The following is a 16,494-nucleotide window of genomic DNA, read 5'->3' on the forward strand; positions in this document are numbered from 1 at the left end:
CTGTAAAGACGATCAAAACAGACTAGCTGACAGCCTGCCATGAGCGTGAGATGTGTAACCAATCGGAGGAGAGCCCTTCTAGCCAATCAGAGACGAAAAAGGCGGTACCTTCCCCTACCATCCTGGGGGAAATATCACGCCCGCGCCCTCTATTCAATATAGTCGTTTCCGGATCGCGTTTTTTTCCTCCCCTCTTTGCATTAATGATTTATTTTTACTCAGTAACGGATGTGGTTTAAAATGTAGCGAAGTACAATACTTTAATCAAAACGTACTTCAGTAAAAGTAAAATTACAGATTGTTAAAAACGACTTATAAAAGTAGAAGTACACAGAAAAACGACTCAAGTACAGTAACGCGAGTAAATGTAATTCGTTCCTTTCCACCTCTGGTTTAATGGACTTCAAAAACAGAGCAGCACAGGGAGCCATTATAAAGCGTGGATTATCCAGGACTTTTATAATATAACTCTGATTATGTTCGTCTGAAAGAGGAATGTCATACACACCTAGGATGAGCTGAGGTTGAGTAAATCATGGGATCATTTTCATTTTGGGGTAAACTATCCCTTTAACCTCAACAGTGAACTGTGATCAGACTGTAACTGTACAGTATAATGATACTAACTGTAGTTTCTCCAGCTGGCATTGAGGGATCATCAGTAGATCACTGAGGTTTCTCACTCCAGAGTCTCCTAGTTTATTCCCGCTCAGGTCCAGATCTCTCAGGTGTGATGGGTTTGATTTCAGAGCTGAAGTCAGGATGAGACACTGTTTCTCTGTAATACTGCAATCCCACAGACTGAAGACAGAAAGAGAAAAGACAATGACTCAGATCTGAGATGATGATCTTATTAAAGACACACAGTGGTCATATAGTCTATAGTTCCCATAATCTGCTTGTGAACGAGTCTCTAGTTCTGTGAGCTGGAAACTGTTGTTTCTTCTCTTTCTTTGTTAAATCTTTTAACCCTTGTGTGGTGTTCATATTTCTGTTACTCAGCCAGTGTTCGTGGGTCTGGTGGACCCGCTGTATTTTTGGGTGTTTAATTCAACTCAATCTAAAATGTTATGTTAAAATACTCAACAGATGTTTACTTCAACCCAATTACAAGCAATATAAACAGCATATATGGTTAATATTTTCTCTTTACCTTTTGTTAGATCACATTTAAGAATTGCTACCTCGTGTGGAAACGGCAGGGGTAGAAACAAAACTCACTCTTGTAGCTACTTTCTCACACTCACACACAATCTCTCTCTCACACACACACACACACACACACACACTCATGCGCACACATACACACACACACACACACACACACACGCACGCACGCACGCAACCCCCCCCCCCCCCCCCCACACACACACACGCATGTACACTTGGATATGTGGTGTATGGTTCCTCTCCACAGGCATACTGGTTTTTCTAATGTACAGACTGTATAATCTATCCCCTACACTAACCCTACCCCTAAACCTGCCCATCACAGAAAACTTTTGGCATTTTTTGAATTTCAAAAAACACCATTTAGTATGTTTTAGTGTGAGGACACAGATGTCGTCATAAACCATGTTTAGGTTGTAATATCCATGTCATTATACACATTTGTGTCCTCATAAACCATATACATGAACACACACACACACACTAACAGCAGGCCCTGACAGGAGGAGGACAGAGTAAAGGTACACAGGACCTGCAATTCCCACACTTTTATGATCCCCGGGTCCAGTGGACCCGAACATCCTGTGTGTAATATAAATGTGTAGGGGGGTGTACAGTGTGTGGTCATTGAAAATGTGTTCTGATATATATTCCTCACAGAAAATGAGCCAAGGCCAATGAGTCTCAGTTTGAAAAAATAATTAATCGTATCATTTTTCTTTCGATAAAAAATGAAAACGGGTCCAACAGACCCGAACACCATACAAGGGTTAATCTCTCTTTTGTTTATTGTAGCAGCAGATTCAGATCTCATGATATTTCTGCAGAACAACATCTACACAATCAGTTCATTGTTTCAAATACTTTAAATGAAATGATTTAGTAGTTCAGACACTGAATTGTAATTGTGACCAATGGCAAAGACCAGCAGATGCAGAGCTTCAGTGTAAATGATGAGACTTGTGTCCAGTTGTCTTAAACTAAACAGTGAACTGTGATCAGACTGTAACTGTACAGTATAATGATACTAACTGTAGTTTCTCCAGCTGGCATTGAGGGATCATCAGTAGATCACTGAGGTTTCTCACTCCAGAGTCTCCTAGTTTATTCACACTCAGGTCCAGCTCTCTCAAGTGTGATGGGTTTGATTTCAGAGCTGAAGTCACAGCAGAACAACCTTCATCTGTCATATCACAGCGGCTTAACCTACATTGAGAGAAATGAGAAAACTCTTTATTCTGTAGAGTTATATCATCTTCATAAATGTAGTGTGAACTCAGACTATCATGAGATATTGAGTTCTTCACCTCAATCTCTCCAGTTTACAGTGTGAATCCTTCAGTACTTCACATAAGGGCTTCACTCCAGAGTCTCCTAGTTTATTCCCTCTCAGGTCCAGATCTCTCAGGTGTGATGGGTTTGATTTCAGAGCTGAAGTCAGGATGAGACACTGTTCCTCTGTAATTCTGCAAACACTCAGACTGAAGACAGAAAGAGAAAAGACAATGACTCAGATCTGAGATGATGATCTTATTAAAGACATACAGTGGTCATATAGTCTATAGTTCCCATAATCTGCTTGTAATCGAGTCTCTAGTTCTGTGAGCTGGAAACTGTTGTTTCTTCTCTTTCTTTGTTAAATCTTTTAATCTCTCTTTTGTTTATTGTAGCAGCAGATTCAGATCTCATGATATTTCTGCAGAGCAATATCTACACAATCAGTTCATTGTTTCAAATACTTTAAATGAAACGATTTAGTAGTTAAAGGGCAACTCCGGTGAGAAATGACCCTAGGGGTAATTAACAGATGGTTACAGAGTAGATCGTTCTCTGGGATGCGTTTTCATGGAAATCAAATGTAATGAGTTTTATCTTTAAACACAGATTAGCTTATAACACTAGTCTATGGGGCACACAGTAGTGAAATTAAATCGCTAGTTAATACCACTAACAAGGCTCAAAATAGCCTCACACTAACACGGCAGCATAATGAGGGTCCCTACTAGGGATGGCTCGATACCACAATTTTGGCTTCGGTACGGTACCACAATCTAATACCGAAGTACCGATATTAAATCGATACCACAAGGTCTTATATTTGCGCGGGTTTATTGCACGCGAATGAGAACAATTATGCAAGTTTTGAGTTTATAAAGTGGGAAATTACCACAAATGTTTATTAGTAAATTAATTAGCAAAGCTTATCACATCAAATCAGTCATTTGAAAACTTTCGTGTGAGAAATAATTTCAGCAAAAATCTCTCAAAATGAGCAAATTGCTTCTGGTTTCCAAAGACATCGCACTACACTAAAGCAATCTGCATAATCTGATTCAACATTTCAGGCTCGTCTCTGGACGGAGAACGGAAATCATTTGAACATGCAAGAGATTTTATAGCATTTCGTAAGTTACAGGAGATATGAGCTCATACGACACACACACACACACACACACACACACACACACACACACACACACACACACACACACACCTGTCACTTATGTCCGTCTTTAGTGAGTATTCACATAAACACAGGCGGTTGTGTCTAACGCGAATATAAATAGTGCAATAGTACGCGTGCAAATATAATGAGATCTAAATGTCATTGGTTGAAACGAACGCTGGAGATTGTGATATTCGATCTTATGTTAGGCTATGTATGTGCGTTGATCAGTGTTAAAAGAAAATAAATGTCTAAATGAGATGGTTTGAATGATCCACTGACCTGTCGATCTCTTCAGAAGTCTTAAAGTCAGGATAGTGACAGATGCTTCTTGGCTAGGTTTGATGGTTCTTCATCAGTTTTATAAGCAAAGCCATTACAAATGTCACTTCTACTCCTCTCTTTATTAATTCGTTTTGGGCATCTTGAGTGAGATTCAACTGCTTTATCCATTTTGTCCGTCTATGTTGTTGTCACATTTGCCGGTTGTTTCGGGTCAGTTTGGGTAGAGCGCTGCCATCTAGCGGTGAACTTCGGAAAAGCAGCATATACCGAAATGTGCCAAATCATGATATCGTACCGTTTTAAATAAAATATATACCGGTATTTTTCCAGTACCGGTATATCGCGCATCCCTAGTCCCTACATGCAAACCGAAGCATTGAGAACTTTGTAAGAGTACAAACAGTTTAATAAGAAGATACTTTATAAACATAGTGCATTACGCGTTCACTGACAGGCGCCATCTTGGAAAACAGTCTCGACTCATCAAGCGACGAGAGCTCTGCTAAGTGATGAACTGTGACTTGGAATCTCATATGGGCCGTTGTTTCCAGAAGAAAACACTGAACACAACAGAGCTAATAAATAAATAAAACTAAAAATGTCCATGTTATTACATTTCACAAACTTAATTCCTATCGACCAGCTCACTTAGAACAGCGCTCGTGGATCGATTAGTCGAGACTGTTTTCCAAGATGGTGCCTGTCCGTGAACGCGTTATGCGCTGTGTTTATAAAGTATCTTCTTATTAAACTGTTTGAACACTTACAAAGTTCTCAATGCTTCGGTTTGCATGTAGGGACCCTCATTATGCTGCCGTGTTAGTGTGAGGATATTTTGAGCCTTGTTAGTGGTATTAACTAGCGATTTAATTTTACCACCCTGTGTCTACTCTGTGCCCCATAGACTAGCGTTATAAGCTAATCTGTTTTTAGAGATAAAACTCTTTACATTCGATTTTCATTAAAACGCATCCCAGAGAACGATCTACTCGGTAACCATCTGTTAATTACCCCTATGGTCATTTCTCACCGGAGTTGTCCTTTAAGACACTGAATTTTAATTGTGACCAATGGCAAAGACCAGCAGATGCAGAGCTTCAGTGTAAATGATGAGACTTGTGTCCAGTTGTCTTACACTAAACAGTGAACTGTGATCAGACTGTAACTGTACAGTATAATGATACTAACTGTAGTTTCTCCAGCTGGCATTGAGGGATCATCAGTAGATCACTGAGGTTTCTCACTCCAGAGTCTCCTAGTTTATTCCCTCTCAGGTCCAGATCTCTCAGGTGTGATGGGTTTGATTTCAGAGCTGAAGTCACAGCAGAACAACCTTCATCTGTCATATCACACCATCTTAACCTACATTGAGAGAAATGAGAAAACTCTTTATTCTGTAGAGTTATATCATCTTCATAAATGTAGTGTGAACTCAGACTATCATGAGATATTGAGTTCTTCACCTCAATCTCTCCAGTTTACAGTGTGAATCCTTCAGTGCGTCACATAAGGGCTTCACTCCAGAGTCTCCTAGTTTATTCTCGCTCAGGTCCAGATCTCTCAGGTGTGATGGGTTTGATTTCAGAGCTGAAGTCAGGATGAGACACTGTTCCTCTGTAATTCTGCATTCACTCAGACTGAAGACAGAAAGAGAAAAGACAATGACTCAGATCTGAGATGATGATCTTATTAAAGACATACAGTGGTCATATAGTCTATAGTTCCCATAATCTGCTTGTAATCGAGTCTCTAGTTCTGTGAGCTGGAAACTGTTGTTTCTTCTCTTTCTTTGTTAAATCTTTTAATCTCTCTTTTGTTTATTGTAGCAGCAGATTCAGATCTCATGATATTTCTGCAGAGCAATATCTACACAATCAGTTCATTGTTTCAAATACTTTAAATGAAACGATTTAGTAGTTAAAGGGCAACTCCGGTGAGAAATGACCCTAGGGGTAATTAACAGATGGTTAGCGAGTTACATTTTACATTTACATTTAATCATTTAGCAGACGCTTTTATCCAAAGCGACTTACAAAAAAGGGGAGAGTAATAGAAGCAACGGAACAGACAAGGCCAAAAACCTGTAAGAGCTGTAAGAACTCTCAATTAATTAGCACAGTACACAACTTTTTTTTTTTTTTTTAATATATAGCCAGCTACAACAAATACTCACGTACGGAAAATACAGAACACTGGATTTTGATAGCTATGATAACAACCCATTAGGACTAAGGCTGATGCCCCAACTGTTGTCGTTAATGCGGATTCAGTGGCCCAATGGGTTGGTTTTGTATGGCATTCTAGCTAAACGTGCAGCAATAGCCATCAACAGCAAAAACTCACGTACGCAAAATACAGAACACTGGGTTTTGGTAGCTATGATAACTATGTAACATACCCGCCTGAAGGCACAAATCCGGATGAGAGACGTAGATATGATCAGTAAGTGCTATTCTGTATTGGTCAAGTGCAATAGGAAAAGATGTGTCTTAAGATGTTTTTTAAGAATGGCTACAGACTCGGCAGCACGAATTGAGATCGGCAGGTCATTCCACCAGGTGGGAACGGTCCAGGAAAATGTCCGTGAGAGCGATTTCATGCCTCTTTGGGAAGGAACCACGAGGCGCCGCTCATTCGCAGAACGCAAGCTTCTGGAGGGTGTGTAAGTCTGAACAAGTGAGTTTAGGTATATTGGTGCAGAACCAGTGGTTGTTTTGTAGGCGATAACTAGAGCCTTGAATTTGATGCGAGCAGCCATTGGCAACCAGTGCAGTTTGATGAAGAGAGGCGTAACATGTGCTCTCTTCGGCTCATTAAAGACCACTCTCGCCGCTGCATTCTGGATCAGCTGCAAGGGTTTGATAGTGCATGCTGGAAGCCCAGCCAGAAGAGCATTACAATAGTCCAGTCTGGAGAGAACAAGAGCTTGAACCAGGAGTTGTGCAGCCTGTTCTGATAGGAAGGGTCTGATCTTTCTAATGTTGTATAAAGCAAATCTGCAGGACCGGGCTGTTGCAATAATGTGGTCAGTGAAGTTTAACTGGTCATCATTTACAACTCCTACAACAAGGTTCCTGGCTGTCCTGGATGGAGTTATGGTTGATGAACCAAGCTGAATGGAGAAATTTTGATGAAGTGCTGGGTTGGTTGAGAAAACAAGTAATTCTGTCTTTGCAAGATTGAGTTTAAGATGATGCTCTTTCATCCAGTCAGAAATGTCTGTCAGACAGGCAGCGATACGAACACTGACTGTAGGATCATCTGGTTGAAATGAGAAGTAGAGTTGAGTGTCATCCGCATAGCAGTGATAGGAGAAGCCGTGTTTCTGAATGACAGAACCTAATGATGACATGTAGATGGAGAAAAGAAGTGGTCCAAGCACTGAGCCCTGGGGAACCCCAGTAGCTAGATGATGTGACTTAGACACTACACCTCTCCATGACACCCTGTAGGACCTACCAGAGAGGTAAGACCTGAACCACTGGAGGGCAGTTCCTGAGATACCCATCGTCTTAAGTGTTGACAGGAGGATCTGGTGGTTAACTGTGTCAAAAGCAGCAGACAGATCCAGCAGAATGAGCACTGAGGATTTGGAAGCTGCTTTTGCCAGTCTCAGTGCCTCAGTTACCGAGAGCAAGGCAGTCTTGGTCGAATGGAGCGAGTAGATCGTTCTCTGGGATGCGTTTTCATGGAAATCGAATGTAAAGAGTTTATCTTTAAAAACAGATTAGCTTATAAACACTAGTCTATGGGGCACAGAGTAGTGAAATTAAATCGCTAGTTAATACCACTAACAAGGCTAAAAATAGCCTCACACTAACACGGTAGCATAATGAGGGTCCCTACATGCAAACCGAAGCATTGAGAACTTTGTAAGAGTACAAACAGTTTAATAAGAAGACACTTTATAAACATAGTACGTTACACGTTCACTGACAGGCGCCATCTTGGAAAACAGTCTCGACTCATCAAGCGACGAGAGCTCTGCTAAGTGATGAACTGTGACTTGGAATCTCATATGGTCCGTTGTTTCCGGAAGAAAACACTGAACACAACAGAGAAAATAAATAAATAAAACTAAAAATGTCCATGTTATTACATTTCACAAACTTAATTCCTATCGACCAGCTCACTTAGAACAGCGCTCGTGGATCGATTCGTCGAGACTGTTTTCCAAGATGGTGCCTGTCCGTGAACGCGTTATGCGCTGTGTTTATAAAGTATCTTCTTATTAAACTGTTTGAACACTTACAAAGTTCTCAATGCTTCGGTTTGCATGTAGGGACCCTCATTATGCTGCCGTGTTAGTGTGAGGATATTATGAGCCTTGTTAGTGGTATTAACTAGCGTTTTAATTTTACCACCCTGTGTCTACCCTGTGCCCCATAGACTAGTGTTATAAGCTAATCTGTTTTTAGAGATAAAACTCTTTACATTCGATTTTCATGAAAACGCATCCCAGAGAACGATCTACTCGGTAACCATCTGTTAATTACCCCTAGGGTCATTTCTCACCGGAGTTGTCCTTTAAGACACTGAATTTTATTGTGACCAATGACAAAGACCAGCAGATGCAGAGCTTCAGTGTAAATGATGAGACTTGTGTCCAGTTGTCTTAAACTAAACAGTGAACTGTGATCAGACTGTAACTGTACAGTATAATGATACTAACTGTAGTTTCTCCAGCTGGCATTGAGGGATCATCAGTAGATCACTGAGGTTTCTCACTCCAGAGTCTCCTAGTTTATTCCAGCTCAGGTCCAGCTCTCTCAGGTGTGATGGGTTTGATTTCAGAGCTGAAGTCACAGCAGAACAACCTTCATCTGTCATATAACAGCGGCTTAACCTACATTGAGAGAAATGAGAAAACTCTTTATTCTGTAGAGTTATATCATCTTCATAAATGTAGTGTGAACTCAGACTATCATCAGATATTGAGTTCTTCACCTCAATCTCTCCAGTTTACAGTGTGAATCCTTCAGTGCGTCACATAAGGGCTTCACTCCAGAGTCTCCTAGTTTATTCTCGCTCAGGTCCAGATCTCTCAGGTGTGATGGGTTTGATTTCAGAGCTGAAGTCAGGATGAGACACTGTTCCTCTGTAATACTGCAATAACTCAGACTGAAGACAGAAAGAGAAAAGACAATGACTCAGATCTGAGATGATGATCTTATTAAAGACATACAGTGGTCATATAGTCTACAGTTCCCATAATCTGCTTGTAATCGAGTCTCTAGTTCTGTGAGCTGGAAACTGAATACAGAAAGAGAAAAGACAATGACTCAGATCTGAGATGATCAAACTGAGCTTTTAAAGGATTTTTCAGACAGTCATTCATCAGCACATCGTCTGAAAGTCATATTTGTAATTCTTGATTTTTCATCTCAGAAGTGTCATAAAGTTCTGGTTTACACAGGCACTGCCAACACACATTTCCATACAATCAACTTGTAAAAGTGCGTGAACCATTATATGACCCTTTAAATAATAAGGTGAAATGACCATGTAGTCAATAAATATATTTCATAAGAACAAGCCTATAACATAACCCATTAAAAGTGCCTGCTCTATTACAAATCATTTATATATCTTTAAATACCCCAAACAGCTGCATTACAAGATGGAAATATAGACCAGAAAGGATATTTAAACTTGCTCTGCCCTTACGTCAGGACTCACTGCGGGGTCTTTCCTGCTCTTAACGCCGAATGTATGGAAGCAGAAAAGACTCATTAATAATTCACGCAAAAAACACAATGCACACATGTGTAGACAATTTCACATGCATGAAATCAAATTTACATGCACAAAAAACTATTCACGTGCAAAAAATTAAATTATATATTCATAAAAAACATTTCACAAATGCAAAACACAATTCGTAGATTTACAACTGTGCATAAAAACTTTTGAATGTTTCAAATGTACAAGTTTGTCCTTGAATGTGAATGTGCGAATCGTCATTCGCGTGTGAATCGCCTTGGATGTGTGTGTGTGTGTGAGTATTTTGAGACTCTCCTGGCAGCGCTCTCCTCCAACCCGGAGCAGTCGTATTCTTTAGCCAATCAGATTTAGGCTTATCAATCGGCCAATCATAGTCACGTGAGGGCGGGCCCACCTGGTGTTACGTCATCAGCCTTTGCCCACAGTTCATCATGGGGCTAAGCAGAGGTTTGCACAATTTGAGCTGTTCATTTCTGTTTAGTGAAACTATGAAGTTAGAGATCAGTTATAGTGCAGCGTCAGTTCTGCAGCGGTAGATCTTAAAGCGACAGCAGCCATTAACGCTAATCATTCACTGCTCTTGACTGGAGAACTTTTGTAGTTTTAATAAGGACAGGTAAATTTGACATGGGTTTATGAGAGGATTGTTTTAAGTTGAAGTTTGAAGCCGAATAAATGTTCAAAAGCTTTCAGTTACACTGTAATGTTAAATCACTATAATGAATGTTTAAAGTGTGTGTGTGTGTGTGTGTGTGTGTGTGTGTGTGTGTGTGTGTGTGTGTGTGTGTGTGTGTGCCGTTGTAAATGCCATCGTTAATGCAGCAGAGAACCTATGCTTTGGACATTATTACTGAACATGTGCTTAGTTGCAGCACTTAGACTGGCGTTTAAACGAGCCCTGTCAAGCGGCCGCATTTACAAACAACAGAGGCAAACATATGACCCAGTCCCACAAACACCATTACTGGCTGGCGAGGATGTCCAATTTGACTTTAACAACAATGTGTGCCAACTTGAATGTCAGGAATGGAACAAGTTTGAGATCTATGAGAGACACTTCAGAAAGTCATTGGACACCAAACTACTCCAAGAAAGAGCTTACTGTGCCTGCTCGGGTGACCCGGCGAAATGGAGTAAAGTTGCGTCCATACTTTTCGGCGTTTTTTTCAGAAACGGAGTGTTTCGTGCGAGGCGTGCTGGTGGGAAGGAGTTTGGATTACCGCTCCTGAAATATGTGTCACGCATCCTAAAGAAGTTCCCCTTGAGCGATAAACATGCAGTGGAATTAACATCGGCCTCCATTACTTCCTGGATTGAGAAACAGCTGATCTCCGTGAGAGACGTCATCCAGCCGTCGCTCAGCAGAAGGGGAGATGAGGAGCGCCGCGGGCAGCCGAGGACGGTAAGCAGAGAAAAACTAGCACACCTATGGCAGCACCGCAGGTCCAAAGCTATTGAGATTATTCTCAATAACAGCACATTTCCTTCCCCTCCACCTACTATTAATGATATCAGTATCGTGCATAAGTATTATATAGACAAATGTCAATCACTCCCGTCTCATACATTGGCCACGCCCCCCTGGTCCACCAACATAGAGACAACTGCTCCAGTCCATTATCCATCCACTGCTCATTTTACTATTGATGAAATAGACAAAGTTCTTCCAAATAGCCCTTTGTGGCCCTCATAACAGATGTGTATAAAGGATCTTTTTTTTTACAAGTTATCTGTGGTAAACAACTCACAGAGCTGATAACTCTTAAGGTGGGGATTAAGACAGGCTGCCCCTGGAGTGCTGTCAACTTCATCCTGGCCATCAACCAGTGGATGAAGTGGATCTGCCAGTGCGCACCACCACACACTCGATCCCCAAACCCTGTCCAGGGGTACGCTGATGATGTCCAGGTGTCCTCCAGAGACGAGAAGATCATTCAAAACATCCTGTCCAGAACAGATGAATTCCTACAGTGGTCTAAGCTGGAGGTGAAGCACACCAAATGTGCAGCATTCTACGAGCGGCGAAGTGGTGGAAACCGCTGGTACAAATCTAAATCTGACAAACCCCCCTCCTTCACATTAATGGGACAGCCCATCAGAGTGTACTCTCGTCATGAAACATACACCTACCTTGGCCATAAAATCACCATTGCAGGTGAGTGACATAATTTTCCTCAAACTAAAGGAAGGGGGTCTGGGGGTCCCAAATGTGGAATGGACCTATTCCACTTTAAGGTTAGCACACCTCATCAGCATGCTCAACAGTGATGATACTGCAGTCGAAGAGCTAGCCAGAGCTTCCCTCTTAATGGACCTTAGGAAGAGAAAGGTCCCTTTGGCCACAGGTAACCAGGACAGCTTCCTAGGCTTCAGGAGGAAAGGCAACGGCAAACTGGACACACACGCTGCAGGCTTTGGAGTTCGCTCAGACTGGCCAGACCTGAACGATCTGTGTAACAGACTGGCAGTTACATTACAGTGGACAGAAAGCGACTCTCACACTACACCTGAGGTGTCTGACGCAGTGGTCACAGACACATCTATCACTGTGGAGACCTCAGTCTGTCATAATGAGACACAACACACACTACAGATCCTCTCACACTACACCTGAGGTGTCTGACGCAGTGGTCACAGACACATCTATTACTGTGGAGACCTCAGTCTGTCATAATGAGACACAACACACACTACAGATCCTCACACACTACACCTGAGGCGTCTGACGCAGTGGTCACAGACACATCTATTACTGTGGAGACCTCAGTCTGTCATAATGAGACACAACACACACTACAGATCCTCTCACACTACACCTGAGGCGTCTGACGCAGTGGTCACAGACACATCTATTACTGTGGAGACCTCAGTCTGTCATAATGAGACACAACACACACTACAGATACTCTCACACTACACCTGAGGCGTCTGACGCAGTGGTCACACACACATCTATTACTGTGGAGACCTCAGTCTGTCATAATGAGACACAACACACACTACAGATACTCTCACACTACACCTGAGGCGTCTGACGCAGTGGTCACACACACATCTATTACTGTGGAGACCTCAGTCTGTCATAATGAGACACAACACACTACAGATCCTCTCACACTACACCTGAGGTGTCTGACGCAGTGGTCACAGACACATCTATTACTGTGGAGACCTCAGTCTGTCATAATGAGACACAACACACACTACAGATCCTCTCACACTACACCTGAGGCGTCTGACGCAGTGGTCACAGACACATCTATTACTGTGGAGACCTCAGTCTGTCATAATGAGACACAACACACACTACAGATACTCTCACACTACACCTGAGGCGTCTGACGCAGTGGTCACACACACATCTATTACTGTGGAGACCTCAGTCTGTCATAATGAGACACAACACACACTACAGATACTCTCACACTACACCTGAGGCGTCTGACGCAGTGGTCACACACACATCTATTACTGTGGAGACCTCAGTCTGTCATAATGAGACACAACACACACTACAGATACTCTCACACTACACCTGAGGCGTCTGACGCAGTGGTCACACACACATCTATTACTGTGGAGACCTCAGTCTGTCATAATGAGACACAACACACTACAGATCCTCTCACACTACACCTGAGGTGTCTGACGCAGTGGTCACAGACACATCTATTACTGTGGAGACCTCAGTCTGTCATAATGAGACACAACACACACTACAGATACTCTCACACTACACCTGAGGCGTCTGACGCAGTGGTCACAGACACATCTATTACTATGGAGACCTCAGTATGTCATAATGAGACACAACACACACTACAGATCCTCTCACACTACACCGGGGGCGTCTGACGCAGTGGTCACACACACATCTATTACTGTGGAGACCTCAGTCTGTCATAATGAGACACAACACACACTACAGATACTCTCACACTACACCTGAGGCGTCTGACGCAGTGGTCACAGACACATCTATTACTGTGGAGACCTCAGTCTGTCATAATGAGACACAACACACACTACAGATCCTCTCACACTACACCTGAGGCGTCTGACGCAGTGGTCACAGACACATCTATTACTGTGGAGACCTCAGTCTGTCATAATGAGACACAACACACACTACAGATACTCTCACACTACACCTGAGGTGTCTGACGCAGTGGTCACAGACACATCTATTACTGTGGAGACCTCAGTCTGTCATAATGAGACACAACACACACTACAGATCCTCTCACACTACACCTGAGGTGTCGGACGCAGTGGTCACAGACACATCTATTACTGTGGAGACCTCAGTCTGTCATAATGAGACACAACACACACTACAGATCCTCTCACACTACACCTGAGGCGTCTGACGCAGTGGTCACAGACACATCTATTACTGTGGAGACCTCAGTCTGTCATAATGAGACACAACACACACTACAGATCCTCTCACACTACACCTGAGGCGTCTGACGCAGTGGTCACAGACACATCTATTACTGTGGAGACCTCAGTCTGTCATAATGAGACACAACACACACTACAGATCCTCTCACACTACACCTGAGGTGTCTGACGCAGTGGTCACACACACATCTATTACTGTGGAGACCTCAGTCTGTCATAATGAGACACAACACACACTACAGATCCTCTCACACTACACCTGAGGCGTCTGACGCAGTGGTCACAGACACATCTATTACTGTGGAGACCTCAGTCTGTCATAATGAGACACAACACACACTACAGATACTCTCACACTACACCTGAGGTGTCTGACGCAGTGGTCACAGACACATCTATTACTGTGGAGACCTCAGTCTGTCATAATGAGACACAACACACACTACAGATCCTCTCACACTACACCTGAGGCGTCTGACGCAGTGGTCACAGACACATCTATTACTGTGGAGACCTCAGTCTGTCATAATGAGACACAACACACACTACAGATTCTCTCACACTACACCTGAGGTGTCTGACGCAGTGGTCACAGACACAATGGTATTGTTGATGTGCTTTCAGTGATGTTCAGGGTAAATGCAGCCTGACCCAGCATTGATCATTATTGGACTTTATGAACATGTCATTTAAACAATATTTAAACAATAAATATTATTTTATATAACTAATATGCTGTATTTGGTATTGAGAAAAGGTCCGTAATGTTGACTTCAGTGACAGTTACTTTATGAGTCTTTATGAGTGACTGGTTGTAAACAAGGAAGTTGTTTAGCGCTCTATTTGGAAATCTTTTAAAGGAAAAAGATATCGCTTTTCTCAGTGGACATTCAAACTGATTTCTTTAATAATGGATATTATGGACATTGAGCTGAATAACGAAGGCTATTTCAGGTGCAGGTAATACACTCGTTTAGTCAACCTCTCACTCATAATACCTTAATACTCTACACCAGGGGTCTCATATGGAATCAGATTCCCACCAATTGAATTGCGGGCACGCATAAAAAAAAAAAAAAAGTGTGAATCAAAATTTTAAAAACACATGAGAAAATATAATTCACAAAACTGAAAAATCAATGCAAAGTTACCCAGAGTCACAAACAACGTGGTCATAGAAATACAAATAATAAGCGTGAGTCAAACATTTAAACAAGTTTAAAATTATATTGCTCAAAGCTGAATCATGAATTCAAAATGATCTGAATCGCACACAAAATCATGTTTTCTGCTCTTATTTTCATTTTTTGTATGTCCGTTCTCTTTTCTTCTTTGCTCGTTTCCACATTCTTCGCTTGCGTTCAAGAAGTCCTCGCTGCAGCCTGTAGCACGATGACGTACTGGATCCGATCCAACGCGTACTGGACGCGCATGCGCGGTGGTTTCATTCACAATTCGATGATGTCATATACGCATGCGCAGAAGAGTTTTGGGGACATCATTGAATGCACAGGAGAGTTTGCTGGATAGATAAATACTCAAACCGCTCGCTCAAAAATAATGATTAATAACATGCTCACGCCATTAGGACACGCGTTTTGCATTTTCCCTTGAATGTGTAGGCTACTGGTATTTTAAAGTTCTTTACAGATCGTGTTGCATTGAGGATTAAAATTACAGAGACAATTACTTGACTCTTCCACTCAACAGCAAGTATGATCAGAATATATATAAAAATTAACTGTTTTGCATGCATGCACAGCGAAACTAGGATAATTAAGCATCACATTTATGAAAAGATGATTTATTAATCAATAATTACTTAAAACTATTTATCAGTTCTACAACTACACAGTTTAGAACATCATCTATATACAATAATGATCATACATTATGACTAGCGCATACGCATTATAAATTAATTTAGAGATCTGTATGAATGACATTGCCATAACGATCCACCATCCAGTACGTATTCGATCTGATCCAGCAACGTCATCGTGCTACAGGCTGCAGCGAGGGGTGTCTCCTTGCGTTTCCAAATGGTGCAGTTTGAGTTTTATGTAAATCAGGGGCGGGTCTAAGCATCACCATTGGTCCACTAGTTCTAGATTGACAGCTCATCCCGTAGCCAATCAATGGAAGAGGGAAGCTGACGTCACCAAGAGACTCACGCCTCAGTTCAGCCAGCCGCTGTTGACTTGAGCTACGAGTATAACGCGCTCTCTATCACTGTATCGGCAAGGAAATACATTATTACCCTCATTCACTGCTATAAGAGGAGAAGATTTGGCTAAACTTGTTAAATCATCAAAATCTAGAGGCAGACAGAGTATACAGCTTCATTACTTAAGTAAAAGAACAGATACCCTTAAGTAAAAGAACAGATACCCTTAAGTAAAAGTACAAATCTCTCAATATTGTACTTGGCTGTCAAAATCAACAACATGTATGCTTGACCC

The 16,494-nt window shown here is 41.9% G+C and overlaps 1 protein-coding gene across 1 annotated transcript in view; it reads right to left on the reverse strand.

Moving 5' to 3' along the window:
• The window catches only part of LOC137040641 (NACHT, LRR and PYD domains-containing protein 12-like), a 274,172-nt gene that overhangs the window by 17,415 nt on the left and 240,263 nt on the right, over nt 1-16,494 (reverse strand). The window contains exon 11 of the mRNA XM_067416434.1: nt 628-801. Coding sequence (XP_067272535.1) covers nt 628-801 — 174 coding nt within the window. The remainder of the gene's footprint in view (nt 1-627; nt 802-16,494) is intronic.

Source organism: Pseudorasbora parva, chromosome 14, assembly GCF_024679245.1.
Source record: "Pseudorasbora parva isolate DD20220531a chromosome 14, ASM2467924v1, whole genome shotgun sequence".
Taxonomy (NCBI): Eukaryota; Metazoa; Chordata; class Actinopteri; order Cypriniformes; family Gobionidae; genus Pseudorasbora; species Pseudorasbora parva.